At 41.8% G+C, this 23,279-nt stretch overlaps 2 protein-coding genes across 3 annotated transcripts; both read right to left on the bottom strand.

The window, feature by feature from the left end:
* Positions 1-1,479: 1,479 nt before the first annotated feature.
* Positions 1,480-16,816, bottom strand: cep68 (centrosomal protein 68). Of its 2 annotated transcripts, none has more exons than XM_080449454.1 (8): positions 16,699-16,816; positions 13,370-13,755; positions 11,247-12,413; positions 10,717-10,960; positions 10,127-10,296; positions 6,654-6,776; positions 6,013-6,109; positions 1,480-4,301 (listed from the first exon to the last, which is right to left on the bottom strand). In XM_080449454.1, the coding sequence occupies exons 2-8, from the start codon at positions 13,661-13,663 to the stop codon at positions 4,030-4,032; spliced, it is 2,367 nt and encodes a 788-aa protein (XP_080305580.1). In that variant the 5' UTR covers positions 13,664-13,755; positions 16,699-16,816; the 3' UTR covers positions 1,480-4,029. The 2 variants fall into 2 exon arrangements, with proteins under 2 accessions (XP_080305580.1, XP_080305581.1); XM_080449455.1 differs by having other exon boundaries at positions 10,127-10,293.
* A 2,159-nt stretch (positions 16,817-18,975) lies between these two features.
* On the bottom strand, positions 18,976-21,729 carry sdhaf4 (succinate dehydrogenase complex assembly factor 4). The gene is made up of 3 exons (XM_080449456.1): positions 21,540-21,729; positions 20,438-20,554; positions 18,976-20,020 (listed from the first exon to the last, which is right to left on the bottom strand). The coding sequence occupies exons 1-3, from the start codon at positions 21,616-21,618 to the stop codon at positions 19,911-19,913; spliced, it is 306 nt and encodes a 101-aa protein (XP_080305582.1). The 5' UTR covers positions 21,619-21,729; the 3' UTR covers positions 18,976-19,910.
* Positions 21,730-23,279: the final 1,550 nt, after the last annotated feature.

Below are 23,279 nucleotides of genomic sequence, written 5' to 3'. Positions count from 1 at the left end.
TTAAGGTTGCTGATATTATGCTCTTTGAGGGACAACAGCATAGTCAGCCGGTGGTTGGGGAGTGCTTTACTTGATCCACCTTTGGTCTCAGTTGTTTGGTGGTGGACAACTTGGTGGTGGTGGTATATTGTTTCTGTGTTGGAGTTTATGGATCGTTGCTTTTTTCAGATGAGACACCATTTTGTTGTTTTTGGCCACCAGGATTTGCCACTTCTGCTGCCAGTGTTCTAAAAGAGAGTTCTTGAGTCTTTTACCTACTATGATGGTACTTTCAGCAAAGGGATCAGATTCATAGAGCTGTTGATATAGTTTCGTACTTCGAGCCTCATATAGGCCTACTGGCCTAGGATGTATTGAGTGTGGCAGCCTGTTGGACAAATTCTGGGATTGGGATCCCGCAGGACCCAACACAATTGTCGTAGGAGCCGGCTGTTTTTAAACACCTGCAGCAGGAATGGTCCATCCCAAAAAAGACCTGCAGGTCCTGCAAAATCCCGCGCCGTCCCACAATAAACAAGATGTAGCGGGTGGCACCTGAAGCATCGTGTTTTACTTTAGCTTGATATGAACACAATTATTTTACGGCTAAATGAAGAAAACGTCATTTTAAAATGTTGTTAATATTTATGTGCATAATGCATCTATTTAATAACCTACTGTCAAGCATTAAGTCCAGCCAAGCCCACTGTGTCGCTGTCCGTGGTGCTGTAATGGCTGTCTCTCTCTCTCTCTCTCCTGTTTGTTTCTGTTTGTAATGTTTTTGGGTCCCAAATAATGGAGAGATTGCAGAATTATGCAGGACTAGACAGTCAGACAATAGGCTATTGCAGGATTATGCTTGATTTTATTATTATTATTATTATTATCCAATCCAGCCATTAGTTGTTGAGATATGTTATTTGGGAATTAATTATATATTTTTGTTTTATATGATTTGTACCTTTTATGATTAATACCATTATCAGTAATATTATTGCCATCACCTGCGCGGATGAGACGTGTCATCCTGACGTTGACATGTGTGTGTATGTGTGTGTGTTCAGCAACACAGCCATAGCCAAGCCTTGCCGTTTCAGTATACTCTTATGATATGGCATTGGACAATCGCTATTGGGGGGTGGGGCTTAGCCAAGGGCGAATTGCCTTCACAAATTTGTGGGTGGGCCTATTTCTTACAAGAAACGCCATATCAAGAATGCAACAACCAATCATACCCAAATTGGAATGTTGAGGGCCTCTATAAGCCACACCTTGAAAAACTTTTTCTCTTAAGCCCACCGTCTGTCGTACAAACTCCCCCTGCAGCTTCCTGGAGTCCTCAAGGTGCTGTGTTTTGTGTTGATCTGTATTTCTGAAAGGAATGACTGACTGGATTTTTGCTTCTGCTTCCAGTATCTGTCTCAACGTTTACACAATAGTGTCACAATAAACAGAGATAACAAACATATGTACTGTACACAACAGGTTTATTTTGTCAATTCTGTCACCATATTGTGAAAAGCAAAAGCTTTTTTAGATTTCAAAAGACAATGATTATTTGAAGTCTTACACTTTTGAACATGGACATCATCAGTAAAAAACACATATAAAACTTTACATTAAGGCTGTGGTTATATTAAAATGCACTTGTCACACAGAATCTGTAAAGGTTAAGAATGACAGCATGTCAGTGAGTCTTTTGTGCCCAACCAGGGAATATATGAAGTGTTAAATGTGTGCTTTATCTAGTTGATGATTGCAAATCAAGTGCCCATCAACCTACAGTATATGCTGGCTACCTGTGTGGCTAAACCAGGGCAAACAGAAGTACCTACTGTCATAGGCATTAGTGCTGCAATAGCTTACCTATATAAATTGCATTTTTGCACAGAAATACTCCTTTCTAGAAACACTAACTGTGTTTCTAGCACAAACTGTCTTATCTCTCCAGGTGTCCATAACGGTTGAGCTACCTTTTTGCTCCGGTAGCAGGCCTGAAGAAGTTAAAGAAAATCTGTCAATTTCAGATCTGAATGTGGTTATCCATAAAAAACAACAGACATCACAAACCCACAGGACTCTAGATCTTTGGCAATCCATGAGGACAAGCAGGATTCCCTGTTCCCGTGTTCATATAGTACAAAGGTATTTCTCTACAAACAGAAAAGCCCTTGCTAAATGTACACAAGTGTGTCAATCACAATGTAGAAAGATAGCTGACTGAGTTAAAGTGTCCCTATCATATCAGAGTCCAGTGATTATTCTGTGTGACAATTTGTGAAATCACTGGTGGGGTGTGATCAGATATAAAACCTGTAAACTTTTGGCCAACAATGGCACGTGATTGAAAATCACTGGACTAAAATCTTTTAAACATGCATCAGGGTCACAATTGGTGTGTTGTTAACCCAACATACAAAACATAACACTTAACTTCACAGTGAAATTAGTCCTTCATACCACATCTAAAAAAATAAAAATAAAAGAAATACTTCACTGAGAATAAAGCTATACACTTGGGTAAGACAATCAAGTGTTTCTTGTCTAGACATACTGAGAAAAGGCTCATGATTGGGTGTTCAAATGGTCTTTAACCGGTGTTCACATTGTGTTTGTTCACAGCACCTTCTGCAGTTCTCTACACAGCTGATGTTCAGACTTTAAAAAAGACTTGTGTGTGTCACCAGAGACAATCTCTTCTGCTCATAATGTAGTCTTCTGCACTGAAATGTGTAAATAAACAAAAGTTGTTTGGAGCAAATACAGGGAATGACTGAATAACAAAACTTCAGTATTGTTCTGTGTGTTTGATTATTTTTGTCTTTTCTACAGGATAAAGAGCCTAAAGAGGAAGTCAGTTTTCTCTACGACATAGTAGTCTTCAACTCCAGTCCTGAGGTCTCAGAGTTCTGCTTGTTTTACATTCTCACGTGAACTTTAAAGCTGCATTGTGTGATATTGTTGTTTATATCCTCTCTAAAGCAAGTTGTCAAAAGCCAGCCATACCCTAAGCTCCTTTTCTTATCGGTAAGGTCAAATATTGCAGCTTTAACTGCATTCATGATGTCCCAGTTCTAAATGACTTCCTGATGAAGCGGCTAGAATAGAAACCCACAGTAAAGTTGTTTACATTTGTCCTAAATCACAGCTTCTCACACAGTATGTATCAAAAAAAAACACGATAATCTCCGGAAGTGAAAAAAAACAACAGCAAATAAATAAACAAGTGATATTTGCGTCTCTGTGTGTCATCAGGTTCTCGTCACTGGTGAAGGTAGGTAGGCCATTGTTATTCGCTGTACACACCACAACAGTAGTTTGTCACTGTCAGGTGGAAACCTTGTATGTCAAAAGCTGTTACTTTTCAGGAAAATTTTAAAGAGAACCTGTGTTCCAATCCAGTGTAGTTATTATTTAGTCACGAGCTCTTGTTAATACTTTTCATTGTTTAAATATTCGTAAAAAGAAACTCCAGACTTAACCACTTTCAAACGTTTTCAGAAGTAGCAGAAAAAGCAGATCTACAACATCACATTGCGACATGCTGTGAGCTAGAATAGGTCAGCTATTTTCGCTACTTTAGCGCAACACTCTTTGTACAACGAAGCAGGGCACTGGTTTATGAAAACAAAAAGAAACAAACGAAATATAAAAAGTTGAAATATGGAGATACAAGGCTTCTGCCCGACAGCAACAATTTGTATTAATCCATCAGGACCGGGAACCCATCTGTGTCATTTCTTTTATTCCTTTGGGCTATTAAAAAATAGCAGATATACAAGCTCATAGCATGGCACAGAATGCCGCGCTATGAGCTTGTAGATCTGCAATATTTTTTAAATCGTGAAAATGTGTGCAAATCTTTGAATTTATATATTTTTAAAAGCGAACATTTGTAACTCAAATCTTTGCTTCTTGGAGGTCCCTGGAACAAAATATTTTGAGATGGGGGTCCGCGACTAAAAATACACATCATTTTGGGTGGTCCTTGACATGAAAAAGTTTGAGAACCCACCGATATTATAGCAACATATGGTTTTCAGAAAACGGTTAGGATTTAGAAGACATTTGTAGATGCGTTTCCCGGATCGAATGGGTTAATTGGTCCCCTGAATCCCCACCAATCCCAGAGTCCCCTATCCTCATCTCCTGTCCCCTGCTGGGCTGTGATGCCCTGGCTGGCTGGCTGGCCGTAGCGCCGGGCCGACTGGCTGGTTGGGTGAGGCTGTCCATGGCAGACAGGATGGACGAGAAGAGATGCTCCGTGTGGCTCTCCAGCGCTTTGGACTGACTCTCTATCAGAAGCAGGGTGTCTCTCAGGACTTTACGAGAGGGAGGAGCACAGGACAGAGAGACAGAGAGAAGATTAAAACAAATACAGACACACGCGGAGTAGATTAGAGCCCGAACGATGCCAGATTCATGGGTCTGATGCTGATCGAAATCGTAGAGTCGTAGACCAGTGGTTCTCAACCATCGATTACTGATGTTTTACTGAACATTTTGAAACCTAAAATTGTATTTACTTGTAAGCAAATAAAACATAAACACATTTTGAGAGATAAAAAATAAACACATAAACGCCATAAGCTCTAATAAAAACTTTCATAGCATAATCTACAAGCTCACAATGTGTCGCCATGGCTATTTGAAAAAAAGGCTTGTGACAAATCGGCTGAATAATTGCAGATACTGATACTGTTAACGTGAAATAATGTCTGATATATCGGCCTGGCTCTAGTAGATACAAAAGGAAATGAGGATGAGCAACAGACAGAAGTGAAAAACTAAAACGCATTTGAGGAACAGAAACCACTTCACCATACCACGACATGCAAAAACAAAACGGGAATGAAGTCTTCTCCATTAATCGAGTTCTGTATGCACGGCTTCATTCTCCTCACAGGGTCTTTCCTGCTTCTCTTATCTGGCCATCCTGTGGTGTTGAGTTACCTCATCCAGCCAGAACACAAGAGTACCACTACACAGCACTAGTTTACATGTTGCACTAACCTAGTATCTAACCCTTACCGTTGTGAGCCTGTAGGTCGGCTATTATTAAAGCCTACTGTAATAATTGATTTAATAACCAACACTGATGGTTGTTGAGAGTGATCAGTGATGTATTACAGATTAGCATGTGTCAGTATGTGTATTATTTATGCAAATATTAACGGAAAATTTATAAAATGTTCCCAATGTATCGCTAAATGGTTCAAGTCCCTGTCCACATATCTCCCGTGGGGTGGTTCAAATCCTTAGACAAATTGTTTTGTATCACTTAACATCCCTGCATACTTCCTCATTGACTAATGCATGCATTTTTAGTGAGGCTCTGACTGGCGTTCAGCATGATGCTTGCTGATGCTTGCCCTGCGCCAAACCTGGATTCAGTGATTGCTAGTGACAGCTAGAATGAAGGCTATATTTTTGTATTAAAACACATTGACTGCCAGAATTATTTCATAATTTTTTAGCCAGTGCCAGAGTTTTTCATTGGAAAAAAAAAGTACTCAGGAGCCGAAATACAGCATTTTTAAGTTTTAAGTTAACAAGGAAGTGGATAGGAGTCTAGATCTTCAACTAATCATATCTCCTTGGTCTTTGGGTGAAATTGGAAAAAAAAAACATTAAAAAAATGTTAGATCTACGCGATTGGCACGTGGCGGCTTTAAAGCGGTTCGCGTAGATCTACGTGATTGGCAGTCAATGCTATGCAGAACACAAGAAAGTACCAGGATTTTCACAGGTTTAAAAAGACATTAAGCAAACAATAAACATGCTTTTTGGGGATTAGGACTGTGAAGAATTGCTACCCACTTTGTGTTTTTTTAAGGTTTCAACAATGTTTCTACTTTTGCACGGGTAATCTATTCATAGAAATTCACCCAACTCGTGTATAATATCAAGCAGATTTTCAAAAACTCCACTTAAAATTCTCTTGACAGTTCAGATCTGGGTCTGACTCAGTCTCTATAAAAATAAAGTACAGATCTCCTACTACTACTTTGTCTGCATCATCATCAGACTCACCAGGAGACGTGGAGTTCATACAGCTGAGGAGAAGTGCTCCAGTGTCCAGGACAGAAGAGGTCAGGGGATGGTGGGCACTCATTTCTCTCTGAAAACTCTGAGACACGGGGAGATACCGCGGTAAACATCGAATGATGACACATGTCAAACGCATAGTCCAGCCATTCGTTCAGTGAATAGTATGCAGGACCGACAGTATATGATTTTAGCCATACAGACAGTATACATAATTCTGATATTGTCCGCTCGCTAAGGCATCAACTGGAGGGACCGGTATGACTGGAACTACAGGAAACATTGGCTGTAGTCCATTGTAGTCCACAAAAACTGACATTCCCTTCGATGAAGTCACAGGGGAAGAGAAAACACAGGAGAAGAAAAAAAAACACAAAACACACTCCAACATGGGTGCAAAATCGGTGAAGTGCCCCAGCAAATCACTCTTTTCACATTCAAGTCTCTTTTTCCAAGAGTCTTTTCAGTTACTAATATAAAACATACTTTAGGGCCAGGCAGCAAATCAACTGCTGAATACAATAACTTCAATCTAAATGTCAAGGTATTGTGCAAATAATCCAAACGGTGACCCCGATCTCTGGGCTGCCCTCATTAAAGAACAAACTTGAAGCATTGTAACTTGCCTGATATTCATTCAGGGAAGACTTGACGCTCTCAATGTCCACGGTGGGTGGAGCCAAAACCGCCATTCTCTCAACCACAGTATAGAGCCAATGGACGAGCTCGCCCAGGTTGGAGCAGAACACCTGGACAGCAGGAAACACCCATTGAATTTTTTAGAACGCTCATTCAGACTAAATCATAAGTAGTCAACACTCATTGGCAATGCTCAGTAGTTAAGCTCCACAACTTTCGACAGCAGACTTATACACACACTACAGCTTATACCTAAGCTTATACCTAACAAATACATAATTAATTAGGTATTTGTATTGTCAAGTACTAACACATACTGAAGATTGCATTTAACCCAACATAACATTTAACCTAACATAACTATTTGTAGCAGTAGTCCAGGCAATCTAGCCCATTTTAGACCCAAAAGTCAGACTAATTGTAAGAGAATTTTTTTCAACAGATATCATTTCTATGAGGTGTCTAGAACAACATACTAAAAGTCCTAAGAAATCCTAGATGCGGAAATATGTTTAATTCTCATAAATTCAAGATGTGTGCTAATACCTCGAGAAAACTAAAAACCCTTATGGGCTTTTTTTTTCCTTTTGTCCTATCACAATGAAACTTTCCACAATGAATCTTCACATGAAAACTAAACTTTTTTGTATTACAAGTTTCTTTGAAACTTAATTTGAATATGCAAATTAGCTTAATATATATTGAATATAACCAAATTTGCATATCATGAAAATTACTTTTCCCCAAAATGTATTATATTTACATTGTTGTTTGTTAATGATATCAAACACACTAATCAGACTTTCATGAACCATTTCATCGAATATTATTATTACTAGAACTTCGGCCGTGCTGCGCGCGGCCTCAGCTCTATCGCCCGCGCCCACATAGCACCTGCGCCCACACAGCGATCTGTGCGCCCGCCCTGCACCCCTCCTCCTCCCCCAATGTGCAGTATTGAGAGCCCTGACGTCACAACATTTGGAGTGATGGCCACTGCACTCTGGTTGATTGGAATACACCTAGGGCCCAGGTACAGCTGAGATGAGAGAGATGTGTATGTTAGACACAATATGACTCTGAGCAGGCATCACAGTGTTTAAATTGCATCTGGTGAAGAAGAGACTTTATTTTCCTATGTAGGTAGTATTGTGTGAATACTGTATGTACAGTACAGTACAGTACAGTACGTACTGTACTGTACTGTACTGTACCTGCACTGTACCTGCACTGTACTGTACTGTACTGTACTGTACTGTACTGTACTGTACGTACTGTACTGTACCTGTACTGTACGTACTGTACGTACTGTACATGTACATGTACATGTACTGTACCTGTACCTGTACCTGCACTGTACTGTACCTGCACTGTACTGTACGCACTGTACTGTACGCACTGTACTGTACGCACTGTACCTGTACTGTACCTGTACTGTACTGTACTGTACTGTACTGTACTGTACTGTACTGTACTGTACCTGTACTGTAACTGTACGTACGTACTGTACTGTACTGTACCTGTACTGTACGGTCTGTACTGTACTGGGGGGAGGGGGGGAGCTGCATAGACCAAGGCAGCGCTTGTTTCTGTGTGCTCTGCAGGGGAACGAAGGTGCTGAGGTTTTGTGGCAGATGATGATGATTGGCTGTTAAAAGAACCCTCAGGAAGTAAATTGCAGCTGGCGAAGTGATATTATTGGGGCATAATGTGTTTGTTATTGATTGTACATCCTGCAAGTACAGTAACGGTATGGGAAGCAGCTGTAAACACAGGCAGAATATTGAGGAATTTTGGGGGGAAATGTGGAGTTAGTTGGGCCATGTGTCTGCTTGGACATTGGCCCCATACACTCGTGTATACTCCATGAGTGTGGCCGCCAATTGGCCGCCAATTATGGTAGCAGGATTATAAAGGGATTGGCACTGAAAAAAGTAAAAACTGACTCTAGCTTTCTCAAACAAGCTAAGGTGTTCAGCCTGTCAGAGGAAAAGGAATCATCGTTGCAGCAGGTGAAAAGGCTCTAGTCTCACTGTATGGGGGTGATAAAGATGAATCGCTGGATATGCTGAGCCACAGGCAATTCTGTGAGAAAGACCACATCTTCAGTGGAACCTCAAACTCTTCCACCAACATCATCAGCTGTGAAGTTCCACAGTCTCTGTGTGTTCTACCAGATCAATGAATGGAAAGGAACAAGTGAAAGCATGAGTCCAGAAGACTGGGGATGGCATGTTATAGGTGGTAGATTCATGCCAATAATGACTGATCAGCCTGCAGGACCACCAGAATTACTTGATGTGGTCTGCTGTAGCTGCAAGAAAGACTGCAGCACGAAGAGATGCACTATATGTAAAAAAACATGGACTCCCTTGCACTACCATATGCGGAGAATGTCGTGGTACTAGCTGTACAAATTCCCAGTTGCCTGATTTGTCTGATGACTATGATCCAGAGCGGAAGAACTAAGCACGCCAATAACTGAAATAGGGGGTGCAAGAACAAAGAATCATACAAAAGGAGTTAAGGATCACGTTTGAACAATAAAATAAACAAAAAACAAATAAGAAAAAAACAAAAAGAACCTCCCCTGTTGTTGCTACCTTGTCGTGGTGGGGAGGCTTGTGTGCCTCTGTTACCCTGAGGACTATACCGGTGGGAGTTATACCCCCGGCAGGTACAACCAAGCCGGGCAGGTTTCAGGTTAGAGGCCAGTCCAAAAGCAGCATTGCCATCAACCGTTAGCAGTAGGATGGTTGGGGGAAGATTTGACGGATTTATGCATTTGTCATACATATGAATGGTGTTTTTGATGTTATTCTATGAGGTCACAATATTTTGATGAAATGGTTCATGAAAGTCTGATCAGTGTGTTTGATATCATTAACAAACAACAATGTAAATATAATACATTTTGGGGAAAAGTAATTTTCGTGATATGCAAATTTGGGCATATTCAATATATATGAAGCTAATTTGCATATTCAAATTAAGTTTCAAAGAAACTTGTAATACAAAAAAGTTTAGTTTTCATGTTAAGATTCATTGTGGAAAGTTTCATTGTGATAGGACAAAAGAAAAAAAAAAGCCCCATTAGGGTGTTTAGTTTTCTCGATGTATTAGCACACATCTTTAATTGATGAGAATTAAACATATTTCCGCATCTAGGATTTCTTAGGACTTTTAGTATGTTGTTCTAGACACCTCATAGAAATGATATCTGTTGAAAAAAATTCTCTTACAATTAGTCTGTCTGGAAATGCTACTTTGCCTGGACTACAGTGGGAACCTACATGAATATGAGGAGACCTTGAAAAACTCCACTCAGAAAGGCCACAATCGGCTGCCAGTTGGATTAAATCCAAGGACCTTCTCATGGTGAGGTATCAATGCTGACCACTGAGCCATTGCGCCACACACATTCAGGTAGGAGATAATATTACACACAATACATACATACCTGGATGTGTTGCATGAGGGAGTCTGTTTGCTCCTGGTTTTCCTGACTTCTGACTTCTGGGAAGGTCAGCCCACTAAGCTGTCCCACCAGAGCCTCTACCTCCCTGAGACTGGTCAGAGTCACCCCCCTGTCCACAGCCTGCTGCGTCTGTCTGACCCCATGATCAACTGCTGAGGGAAGGTAGTGAGATCTTAGAAAATGTACTTAGCGTCTTGTTCATATTGGTCATATTAACTTAACATATTAAATTTAAAATCATGAATATTTGTGCAAATCTTTGAATATTATATATGTTTTTTAAGCGAACATTTGTAACTCAAATCTTTGCTTCTGGGGGTCCCTGAAACTAAATATTTTGAGATGGGGGGTACGCGTTCAAATACATATAATTTTGGGGGTCCTTGACATGAAAAAGTTTGAGAACCACTGATATTATGGCAACATAAGTGTTTCAGAAAACTGTTACGATTTGAGTTTAGATTAGTAGAATCGGCCTCAGGTCCTAATGGGTTAAAAACAATAAACAACGTTATAATAACGTTACATATTTTTAATACAATAGAGTGGAATGGAGGTTTTCTTACACCTACCCTTACTGAAGTACTGAGCAGTCACATGGGCACCCCTCTCCTCCCTGTCCACATCGTCATGCCTTTCTGCTTTGTCACGTCTGTCAGCCTCGTCTTCTGTGCGTTTCTCAGATGCCTCTCCTTGCTGCGCCTTCGCCTGTTTTTCTCGCAGGGGGGTGGAGGAGTAGATGGAGGTGGTTCCAGGGTCCAGAGACTCCCAGCTGGCAGAGACAGGCTGGCTGATCTGTGCTGTCACCTCCCTCACCTACAGCCATGATAGAAATACACCAACAAATATTTGGTAATTTCCCCGTAGCTTCCAAATATCTATACAAAACAGTCTGGTAAAGAAATACATTTAAGGTGGCAGGCTCAAGTTAACATCTACTCAGACTCAAACGTACTGTTATCCTGTTCAAATTAAACAAACTCTCAACTCGACCCTTTTCGCTGCTTACTTGGTTATTGTCAGAACTTGCTAAGCGTTCTTTGTGTTTGATGCCTCTCTCTAAGCTAAATTGAATAAGTTAATTACCCCCCCCCCTGCTGACCTGCCTAGACAGAGCATGCAACTCCTCCAGATGATCTGGGAGGGGTCTGTAGTCCTCGTCCCAGTCCCCGCCTCCGACACACCCTGGCCGGGGAAGAATGAAGGAGGAGGAGGAGGAGAAATAAGAAGGGGAGCGTGCGGACGCATGGTGTTGATGACGGCGTTGACCTTCGCAGACGTTGTGACTGGGTTGGTTTTCTCGGGCCCTGCCCTTGCTGCCATCCAGGCTCTCCAGGGACAAACCAAAGAGGTCCTCAGGGGAGAGGGGACTGGTATAGAGCAGGCCGTCTGACGACTTAGAGAGCCCAAGGATCTTGGAAGACCTAAGGCTGACGCCGAGTGCCCCGCCCTCTCTGGGTCGCCCCATTCCAGTACGCTCCGCCCTGCTCAGGGAAAAGTCCAGAGCCGATAGGCTGGCCGAGCTGCAGATGCGATCAAGTTCTATCCCTGAGTCCTGGAGACCTGAGTCGGTATGGCGGAGAGAGGCACCCTGCGGATCGGAGCCATCCCACTCACTGACCACCCTCCCTGGCCTGAGAGGGTAAGTGTAGTCCAGGAGTTCCTGGTACTCCCTGTCGGGGTCCCAGTTCAAAGACTGCCGGTCCGGGGAAGGGGGGAGAGACTTGGGGACGGCGCAGGCCCAGTAGTTGGCCTGGTTGGGGGACATGGTGTGGAGGGTGGGGGACATGGTGTGGGGGGCGGGGGACCTGCGGCTCTGGAAGTAGCCTGTAGATGAGATGACTTTCAAGCGGCTCTCCCCTCCCGTCCCACCTCCTCCTCCCCTTCCCCCAAATCTGAGCTCAGTTCTCTGGGGCCTCAGGTGGCGTGAGTGGGGGGTGTACGTAGGAGAGAGGAGAGTGGACGTCAGCCGAGGGCTTAGAGGGGAGGTTGGGGTACGGACCTCCGCGGGTGGACTGCAGTGACTGCGTTGCGATCTACTGCCTAGGTAGACCGAGCCAAAACTGGGTTCATCGCGGTACGGGCTGCCCCTGAGGTCTGAAACCCCCAGGGGTGACATGAGGTCTTCTCCAGAGGCTGAGGAAGGCGAGATGTTCCCCTGAGAGAGGTTGAGGCGGTCCAGGGCAGCCTCGTCTCTTGGTCTGGTTAAATAGTCCATGTTGATATGATGATGATAGCTTCCTGTACTCTCACCTGGCCACCGTTTGTCCTATGAAGAAGACAAGATCAAGAATGTCCCGATTCAGTTTTTTGCTCTTGCAAATGTATAAGCATGCTTGCATCTGTCTCTATGTATTAGTAAACATATGATTCCTTATGGATATTATGTACTTCCAAAAAGAAACTCAAACATTGATCCTCTCCTGTATTACAGCTATTTATCAGCTTTTATGTATATTTTTAGGCTTTTCATATTTCTACTGGTAAAGATTATTCTGCCTTTGCTTCTAATTGTACCATTTTAAGTGTAAAGAAAAAAGTCTCTCCCTCTCCCCTCTGAAGTACCAGTAGCAATATTGCATATTAAAAGGTGGACCCCACAAATATAATTTATCAGCTTCAAATTTATAGTCCTCCAGTTCCAATTTTGTCTGCTCATTTTCTTTTGTTTCATACTTCCATTTTCACTTTTTTATCCTGTATCCCGTTCCCGTATAAGGATAATAAGGATAATTCCTTTTAACAGGACGTTCATGAAAGTCCTTGCGGGCTTGTTTCCAATGAGGGCCTGTGAGCAATTAGGGGTTAAGAGTCTTGCTCAGGGACAAATTTCAATTCATCGACACATATGCTGGCGTGGCCTGGAATCGTACCTGGGGCAACCAGGGCCTCTGGCTTCCTAGGCGGGCTCACTAACCACTCAGCTATGGCCACCCCAGTATGAGATCTCTATCCTGATTGGATAAAATTGGATACCAGATAATGTATTTTCTGTTTACTAAAGAGCTGGAGAGATGGAGAGACCCCTGTTACTGAACAAACACTCTAATCTATAGCAATGATTGCTATCGGAATTTAGAACAATTTAACTCTCATTTTAACTAAACATATCACTTACATCTTGACTGGGGTGGGCTCTTTAACTGGTCTGCTCTGGGTCTGTAATTGGTCCCGCTGCGACAGCTTGTCATTGTTTTATAGTAATGTAATGTATTTTCTGGTTACCTGCTCTGGTTCCTCCTGTGCCTGTGACCTCTTCAGGATGGACGTCTGCTGCTCTGTGAAAAACAGGGGCTTTCTCATCACATATTGCCTATCTGTCAAATACCTGGAGCTAGGAGCCATAGTGACACTCTTCCTGGGACCACCTCTTTCCCTCTCCCCCTGTCTTTCTTTCTCTCCCTCTATCCTCCCTCTTTCCGTGGCATCTCGGTAACTATGGATATGGCTCGCTCCCGTCGTCCACGTGAACTCTGGGATCCGACTGCTCCAGCTTCTGCCGCCTCCCTTGGCCTCCATCGGGGAGAGAGACCCGGGGAAGGCCCTGTCAGCTCCTGATGTCACGGTCCTGAGACAAGGCGCTGGGATGCCTCATGTGTTTATGGTGTACACTGTGAAAAGATGAAAAACACGCGCACAGTAAGATCCTGTGTGTGTGTGTGTGTGTGTGTGTGTGTGTGTGTGTGTGTGTGTGTGTGTGTGTGTGTGTGTGTGTGTGTGTGTGTGCGAGAGAGAGAATCAAGAAGACTCCTCAGTTTTAATACCGTGTTTTTATCCCCTTGATTGATGAAATAAAGGAATTTAAATGTACACACATAAACCGACTGATGAAGATGCATCATAAACACTTCTTCTAGCTGCTCAGGGAGTGGGACTCTCCAGTCCTCCAGAGAGCAGAGATCCAGATAAGCATATCAGACTGAATCCATGTAGGTGTAATGATATGTTTGCTCCTGGGCTGGCTCACCTGACCAATCTCATTAAGACTGCATGCTCTGACTTGCCCGTGTGCTCGGTGGACCAGGGGAGGTGAACACTGCACTTTGTCCTCCTCTCATCCTGAGTCATTGCAGACCAGAGCCGTCAATAACAACAGCGGCACCCATGTTTGGGTTAGCTTCAGAAGTCTACTATGTACTGTAGCTGTTGCTAAGAAGTAAGAGACTTTGGATTTTATGTCAGGGCAGCCAGGTGACTATCAGAATGTTGGCTACATCTTGCTGTGTAGCGGTGTTGCGGCTACAACCACATTTGAAGTACCTTCAACAGGTTGCACACCTTGCGTTCTCTCAGCAAAGTACCATTCAATGAAAATGCTTGTACTCTACTCAAACACTCTACATACTCTATTAAATAATAGAGTATGTGTACAGTGTGAGGGTAATGCTTTGTGAAAGCCTTGTCCCCCATAGTACAATTTAAGCAATCTTCATCAATAATTCAGGAGGGGCTCTACACCCCCCCACCCCACATCTTACAGATGTGACAACAAGGCATTCCGTTCTAGCCAGGCTAATGCTAAGCTCGCTCCACTACGGAGCCAGGCGACTTCCCCCCTCCATCCACCTTTTGAATTATGCACCATGTGACACACATCTAGGCCTACACCAAAATGCACCCTAGTTCAGATATGATCACGATCATTTGTAATAGGATTACAACAATCTTCAAAATGAGAATCATGCCAGAACAATGGAATTGCTTGGTTTCTTTCAGCATAATGCAAATAATATTATGTAAGGATACAACACATGCACAAATGCAGCCTATATTTCTGTCTCCACATTTAAGCTTGCATGCTATTCTCAGACCCCCCCCCCAAACACACACACATATAGTATCCACTCAGAGGCAGAGCTGAGTATGTCTCGTTGCCATAGCAATAGCTTTGAGAGGGTGGTGCTAGACTAGAATGTGGAGCATGGTGGAGGTGTCAAACAAAGACAGCATAGGGCGAAAACACATGCCATGATTTTAGACTACCTACTGTCTTTTGTGAAATCAGAATCAAATATGACGAGCTGAACATTCTAGTCAGTATAGGCAGGGTCTAGATAGTATTTTTGGACACACTGGCACTTAGCAGCCACCAAGACAGTGTTTGTAAAATGTCTGTGACCTTTCTGTATGTAACCCATGGGCACTGGCAGCATGTTGACACAGGGACGGAATCTAACAACAAACTCACTACTCCCCATGCCCACTTCACTACAAACATGCACTTTCCTTACCAGTCTGATAACAGAAAATGATCTAAATTAGCTGGCAAAAGGCAAAATGGAGGAGGTATGATTTACACCAAAAGGCTGTAGCATACGCACATAATCAGCCATGTCACTTGTACAATTCAGTCATGTATCAAACTGAAGGCTTGAAGATACTGTAGGAGCCATGTCAATGGGTTTTTTGCAAGACAGTGATTCAGCCAGTGGTTGTCAGCCTGAAACCAGGCTTAAAACCTGTTCCAAAACATGTACCAGTTCCCATAAATATAACAAAATCATATTCGTTAAAAGTCTTGGTAGAGTTGGTACCCTTCCAGGAAGGGCCTTCCTTTTCCAGTATGGTAATTACCAGGTAACTACCGGACTGTAAAAGGAAGGGCTACCGAAGTCTTATATCAAACTGCATATGACAATAAACACATAATCACATAGGCTATAGAGCTTCTGGTCCAGTGGTCTGGCTACACAGTGAAATCCTCATTGTCCATTTGGGCCAATCTTTGTTCAATTAACAGGATTTTACTCTGTAGCCTACTTGGTTAGTCTGTGAGAGAGTGAGTGGCTAAACAATCAATCGATGGCAGCAGGGTGTCATAGCAACAGAGGCACCAAACAACAGTGCCCTACACACAGTCCAGTGGCATTCTGGTCGTTGTCCATACAGGGCCTGCTTGTATAGGCTGGGTCTGAAGAAAGCTAGGTTGTCTTTTTTCCAACAATGAACACTTTGTTATCAAATCGCCTTCTGCTGAACTCATCTGGCACTGAAACCTTGAACAGTCAAAAGACCCCCCAAAAAGGCCGAGCTGATGATAGATAGAGATAGACAGACAGAGATGAATGAGACTGAATGAAAGGTGCGTGCAGCCATATGAAGCATATCGAAGCTTAGTATCGTTTGTTGATTACTTTTGATGCAGTAATGGTCTTTTTCAATTCATTTAATTTTTTTATTTTTAGGTAGAAAGGTCTTTAAATTGTCACTTTACTGTCATCTGGGGACCACCCCAAAATCATTCGGGGAACCCCCTGGGGGTCTCGACCCACAGGTTGAGAACCACTGCTCTAGTTGGCTGCCTGTGACCTTACAGTTACAGATGAGATATATCTGACTATTGATGTCATTATAAACAGCTGTGCGACTCCACACAGCTTCACGCTCTAAATGAGCATCGAGGACGGAGCACATAAGCCTCAAGAGTCAGAAAATACAGTACATTTAATTGGAAACTAAAACTTTGAATTAATGTATCTTTGTCTAGTTGAATAATAAAGCTATTTTTTGTCTGAGCCCCGTCTTACAGCAATAGCTATAATGATACAACTCACCTGCCTGCCTTTAGCACACTGATTCTATTTGAAGATGAATGATCAAAACGTCGTAGCGATGTCTTCGCGGCAACATTGTTGCTACTGTGTGTGTACTGTCCTTTGTTACGGAAACAGCGGAGGAGGGAAGAGAAAGTTCAATTGTAAACAGGAGGAGCAAACGGAAGGCGGAACAAGACCTTACTGCCCTCTAGTGGAAACAAAATGTATGATTTTGTTTTGTACCTATCCGTGTTTGTTTCAAGCCCTGATATTGCACCTGCATGTTGTAGATCAGGGGTCGGGTCTTCAACGTTTTTCAGGCCAAGGACCCCTTAGTTCAAGAGAGAGATGAAGCAGGGACCCCCACTACATACAGTATACAATTATGTTGCAGATTAAACCTTTTCATAGATTTCATAGACAGCTTCAATAGACTTGTTTGACAGCAACTATCATCAGTGTTGTTCATATTTTCAGACATTTAACCACTTAAACTCTAAATACTTAGTAAACTTGGATCGTTGGCTCTGTACTTGGTCTGCTCTTTCCCCTCTACGCCTATACCTCTTTGCCAAAAAATAGCCGATCTACAAGCTTGGCTAAAGTTCTCCTCAGAAAAGGGATGCTAGGGTTCAAGTGGTTAATGTAAAAAAAGATATATATGATTTGGCGGCCCCTCCTGTAGTTACTCTGGGGACCCCCTGTTGTACCTATCCGTGTTTGCACCTGCACCTGCATATTGAAGATTATAGGACAAAACACTACTGTTCAAAGTAGATTCGTCTCTAGAGTGGGTGTAGAGTTGGTATGGCAGAATGGACCCTTCGCTAAGCCCCACCCACTCCACTCTGTGACTGGTGGTGCGAAGTTAGTAACACCCAGGCCTGGCAGCGCCTGGCAAACTTTGCTTCTCACCCATTGACTTTCATGTTAAATGATGGCTTTTCACCTTAAAAATAATCGATCATTTCAGGAGCAAGAGCTTCAAAATCTCTTCTAAATCTAGTCAACAAGGCCTGCAGTAGGCTAGGCACTGGACAAATGTGCATGACATTATTTCAATAAACTAAAAACATGGGAAATGTTAGAGGGAGTAATAGCCATGGATACACGACGGTCGACTGTCACGACCGTCATGGATGAACTTCAACCTGGTGTTTGCACTTTCTCCATTTATGGCCCGTACATCTACATGAACGTTCATATTTCAAATATAAAGTGCTTATCCCATGGCCACGGATGTTACATTTATGTACGGGCTCTCAGAAGTACCCGTATCATCCGTATTGTTCAATAAAAAGCATTTTAATCTGATCGGTGGCCATTTTCTCCATGCGCTTTCAACAAAGCCACCCTATCGGTTTGTAGGTGTATTGCACTCTGATACATTATGAGAAAATGGCCACTGATCGGATTAAAATACTTTTTATTGAACAATACAGAATATACGGGTACTTTTGAGAGTCCCGTGCATAATTTCAACATCCGTGGCCATAGGGTAAGCACTTTATATTTGAAATCTAAACGTTTATATAGATGTACGGATTGTAAATGGAGAAAGTGCAAACACCAGGTTAAAGTTGATCCATGACTAACAGGAGTTTTCATGTACCGCAGGGTAAGACTGCCAGGAGCAGTTAATAAATAGACGAACAAATGAATTAATTCACTTTAACGTGCGGAATCCTAAACAGGCAGCGCTGTGATTCTGAATTTTGTTACGATTACAGTGATTAGTAGCCTATTATTGACACCACCTGGGCGAGTGAGTCGTACTCGTATCGTGTAACTTTCCTGAAGAAGCTGTGTATGTGTTCAACAACACAGCCATTCAGCCTTGTAGTTTAAGTGCAGATTTCAGCTTAGGAAAAGCAGCCTCAAACGGGTTTGGGTACGTGGTTCATAGTCACCAATGCCATTGCGTTATCATGCTATTCCTATTCTTGCTATTATGTTGCAAATGATTGTGTGTGTGTGGGCGCAATAACATTGACAGCTGGCGGGTGACGAAAGTTTGCCAGACCTATGCCAGGCTAACAACGGTTGCTAAGCTGGCATTGGACAATCGCTTTTGGGGTGGGGTTTAGCGAAGGGTCCAATGGACCCCACTTAGTTGATAATGGTCAGGGGGGGACCGATAATTCCAGCTATCATACCATTCCCTTAACGGTTAAGGGAATGGTATGATAGCTGGAATTATCGGTCCCCCCCTGGTTAAGGCTTAACCAGTCCCCTTTCTGCTATTTTGAGGGGGAAAAAGAAGGCATAATCCCATCAGCACTCCTCTAGTTGTAATACATTTTATTACATTCAGATCTCTATACAAGGAATGACCTGTATGACATTCGTCATGCACTGACTGCACTCATGTAACACAACACATCAACAAAATGTACAGAATGTGTATTGCAGATTGCAATAACCGAGCTCAAATACGATTGCTTTTGATAATCAAGTGCTTGAGTGTGTACTTTTAACTCAATCAATATACACAAATAAATACAACAATCACTACATTTCTCATTGGAATAAAAAAAAGTGTTTTATGGATTGGCTGTGCTACGCACTAAAATCCTCAGCGTTTGTACACTCTCAGAGTTAACACCCAGGATTTTAAAGTGTATGTACTGTACCAATTATACATCTTAGGAGTTCTGAACCAGACCATGATACATGAGATGTTACTTAAAAGATAGTGAGTGATTAAAGTATTGAGTACTGATAGATGTATTAGACGAGGTCCTTTCTCCGCATTGTCCACAGACTGAAAACCAGTATCAATGGACCAACGCTGGGATGGGTTTATCTGATGCACTTTTCCAAAGTGAGCAGGTGAGGGTTCAGTGTAATGCTCAAGGACACATGGCTATTGATAGAAATATTGACTGCGGTGAGGCTCAGACCTGAGACCTTTGCAGCCATGGGATGGTGTCTCTAAACATTAGTAATGATTCTGAACACCTAAGGATTATACGACGTGTGTGTAGATGCTTGACAAAGAACAAAATAAACACCTGCACAGTCTTCCTCATCTGCACAGAAGAAAGCTATATTCAACAATGTTTCATAAAGTTTTCTTCTATGAGAGCGAGGAAGATAGCATGCAAGAGTTTCTTTTTTCCTTGGTATCAAAGCATTAGCCCACAGCTTACTGAACTCATTTCATATTACTGTCCTAATGAGGTTACCATCGATTGTATGTGTTCTTAATAGCTGTGTCATATAACAAACTAAAAGTCAATACAGCGGCCCTTGCGCTCCCAGTCTCCGTAGCGCGTGGGCTCCGGTCCTCTGGGCCCCCCCTGCTCCTTGGTGTCAGGGTTGACATCATGAGGAAATTCTAGGAGATGAAAAATGAAACAAGAACTTGGTTTAAAGGATACATGATGACAGTTTTGAACTGGATGTGTGTTTAAATCTAATCTTATCAGGGTTTTCACTTTGCTTATGCAGTCAATATTTACCTAATTTAAAACCTCATCCCAGAAGTCATACGTCAATGCATAAGTATAATGTATCCTATCCACCCCAGATATGTTTTCCACTTCACAGGTGCCTTGTTGAAATAATCAGCTTTTATTCCTGGTTTACAGGTTAATCATGTCATAGCACAGAGGGGAAAGGCAGGAAAGAGGTTGTTGATGAAGAGTTAATTAAATCTAAACTCACAGTCACAGGACACTGTGACAGTTATTTTTTTATGTAATTGATGCTGGATTTCACAAGTCAAATAAAAATAATGTCACTAATAACTTACTTTCAAGAACATCCTTGTTGACCTTCTCTTCGGGCATGTCAAACCGGCCCTGTGGTGTTTTCGCTTTCCGCAGTGGTTCCTTGTCCTTCACCGCTCCACTGGCTGACCGTGAGCATCCTATGAGGAACAAGAATCAACCTCATGTTCAACACACTGCTCGCCTCAAGCACCCCAAAGTGACACGAGGAACTTGTGACTGAGAAAAATGTATACTACATACATGCATACACACACACTGCACAATCAATAACAATGAATTAAATCAATCAAACTTTTATTTCAGACAATTCTGTTAGCCAAAACAGTCTATATATAATAATATGAATTAGTAGTGAACCTATACTTATAGATCCTGTAGCGGTCAATCCAATAACCTGGGTGAGTTACAACATATAGTGCAAGCAAGATGGTATCTCTATCTAAGCATTAGCCCACCATCTTCTATAAAGGTGGGACTCAAGTTGCACAATGATTTATGAAAACATTGAATTAAACAAATTCAACTTTTGTTCCAGGCTTATTCTGTAAGCCACAACTGTCCATATACAATATTACTCATATTAGTAGATCTACACTTTACAGATCCTGCATCAATCCCATTATCTGGGTGAGTTACAACACAGTGTGGATTAATGTATGGATTAATGTATGTGAGTTATGACAAACAACCTGCATATTGCATAACTAGTACATTTTGGCCTATAAGGCCTATGTATATGAAATACATGCAATGTATTGGAATATCACTAGCAGGCGTTCTTGTGCAATTCTAGTTAGAGTAGACTCTAGAGCAGTGGTTCTCAAACCTTTACATTTTCAATGTCTCCCTTTAACTCTAACAGTGTACAAATGTACATTTGTACACTGTCAAGAGTTACAGACTTGCAAGGGTCAATTAAGAACCCCCTAAAATGAACCCAGAGAGTCCCTAGAATCCACTTTGAGAACCACTGCTCTAGAGTATGAGCGTGTGTAGCCCCTTTCAGGACCCTGTTTACCTTTTTTGTACTTGGGAAGCCAAAAAAGGTAAACAGGGTCCCGAAAGGGGCTAGAGAGCGTGTGCACTGCAGCATGTTGTGAATACAGTGAGTAACATACAGACCTGTGAAAGCTGATTCCACAACGAATCCCTTAGTTATACAACGTCTGGTTGTAGAAGCGCAGAGCCGCAGAAGAGACATGTTTCTGTGGAGACAGTAGAGACTGGACAGCTGCTGTGACCATAAAGTTATAATAATGCTGTGATAGTCCTCCTCGTACACAGTACTACCGACAGGGACAGTTACACAAGATCGTTGTTATGTAGAACGTGTCACCACTGACGTCATCAGCCAGCGACAGTCTAGGTTTTCTTGAATTAGTTGCTGTGCTCAGTTGCATCCACTAGAGGGAACTAAAACACAAGCTTTTTAGTTCTGTCGTGTAGGTTCGATTAGAAGAGATCAGGGGAATGGATTTAGGTAGAAAAGCTATGCTATGCAATAAAAACCCACAGACTGCTGTTATTCTATAACTAAGTCTCCGTTGGAACGAAGAATACATGATAGCCCAATTGTATGATACAACTATGAAGTAACTAGTATTCTAAAGTTTTCAAATAATTGTAGTGGAGTAAAAATATAAATTTGGCCTCTGAAATGGAGTAGGCCTAGAAGTAAAAGTACTGAAAATTGGAAATAAAAAAAATAGTGAAGTAAAAAACTTGTACTTAAGTACAGTACTTGAGTAAAGGTGCTGCCTCTAGGGTTATCTTATCCTCTCTCCTTCACCCTGATGTCGTGGCTGACAAGTGACAACAACCAATAACCTTCTCATGATCACCATCATCATCATTGTCAAATGTATGTATATATATATATATATATATATATATATATATATATATATATATATATATATATATATATATATATATATATATATATATATATATATATATATATATATATATATATATATATATCAATAAGGAGTAGCCTATAGGCTATGCCATTATTTTACCGTATCATAATTACTACATCACAACCAAATTCCAAATTAATAGCAAGTTAATTGCTGTAATCTTCACCGTGACAGTTGATTTATTGCCACTTATAACCCGCCGGAATTCAGTAATTTAGGTGAGTGCTTTGTTCCGTTCCCAAGTGATGATTGAAAAAGTAATCGAACGCACAGAGAGACACACAAACATGTCCATGCAGACTCATGCACATGCACCAAGCAAGCATAGGCTAGATATGAATTATTATTGGAAGCTGCTTTTGCTTAGCACAACGGAGGTTGGTTGTTGTTGTAAAGTTGATCATACTTAATTTGGAATTCTAATATAAATTAGTTACTCTGGAATTCATTCAGCACATGCACATAGCCTAGATATGAAGATAGATGCTTCCCTTTGTGCACAGATATAGCCTGCCCTACACATTGATCTAAGAGGTGGAGCCTCCAGTGTGTTGACACCATTTCCCCTGAAGGATTAAAGGTGCTGTAAGTGATGTTTTTTGTTCAAACAAAACGTTTCTTTGTTAAAAATGTAGAGCTTTATATTCTGATAGTAATCATTGCAGCAGAGTGTCTGTTCTCTCCAACTTCCAATTTCACTTGTTTATTTATCCTGTATGAGGATGAAATTGGTAGACTGAATGTATTTTCTGCTTAGCTGAAGAGAAGGTAAGACACTGTTATAGCCTACAGTATATTTGAATATCACAAAATATGGAGTTTGGTATTTAATAAGATACATTTGATGATGATGATGATGATGATGATGATGGTGATGATGATGATGATGATGATGATGATGATGATGATGATGATGATGATGATGATGATGTCATGATGA

This window comes from Gymnoscopelus braueri, assembly GCF_963280865.1.
Source record: "Gymnoscopelus braueri genome assembly, chromosome: 14".
In the NCBI taxonomy this organism is placed as follows: domain Eukaryota; kingdom Metazoa; phylum Chordata; class Actinopteri; order Myctophiformes; family Myctophidae; genus Gymnoscopelus; species Gymnoscopelus braueri.
Note: the sequence above shows the minus strand (reverse complement) of the source record. Positions and strands in the feature narration are given on the sequence as shown.

Coding starts and splice junctions, on each gene's coding strand:
- sdhaf4 (XM_080449456.1), bottom strand. CDS start 21,618: ATGTCTCTTCTGCGGCTCTGCGCTTCTACAACCAGACGTTGTATAACT. Junction 20,555..21,539: donor TGTGGAATCAGCTTTCACAG/GTCTGTATGTTA, acceptor TGTTCCTCATAG/GATGCTCACGGTCAGCCAGT. Junction 20,021..20,437: donor CAACAAGGATGTTCTTGAAA/GTAAGTTATTAG, acceptor TTCATCTCCTAG/AATTTCCTCATGATGTCAAC.
- cep68 (XM_080449454.1), bottom strand. CDS start 13,663: ATGGAGGCCAAGGGAGGCGGCAGAAGCTGGAGCAGTCGGATCCCAGAG. Junction 6,777..10,126: donor CCCTCATGCAACACATCCAG/GTATGTATGTAT, acceptor CCTGCTGTCCAG/GTGTTCTGCTCCAACCTGGG. Junction 4,302..6,012: donor TATGAACTCCACGTCTCCTG/GTGAGTCTGATG, acceptor CCTCTCGTAAAG/TCCTGAGAGACACCCTGCTT.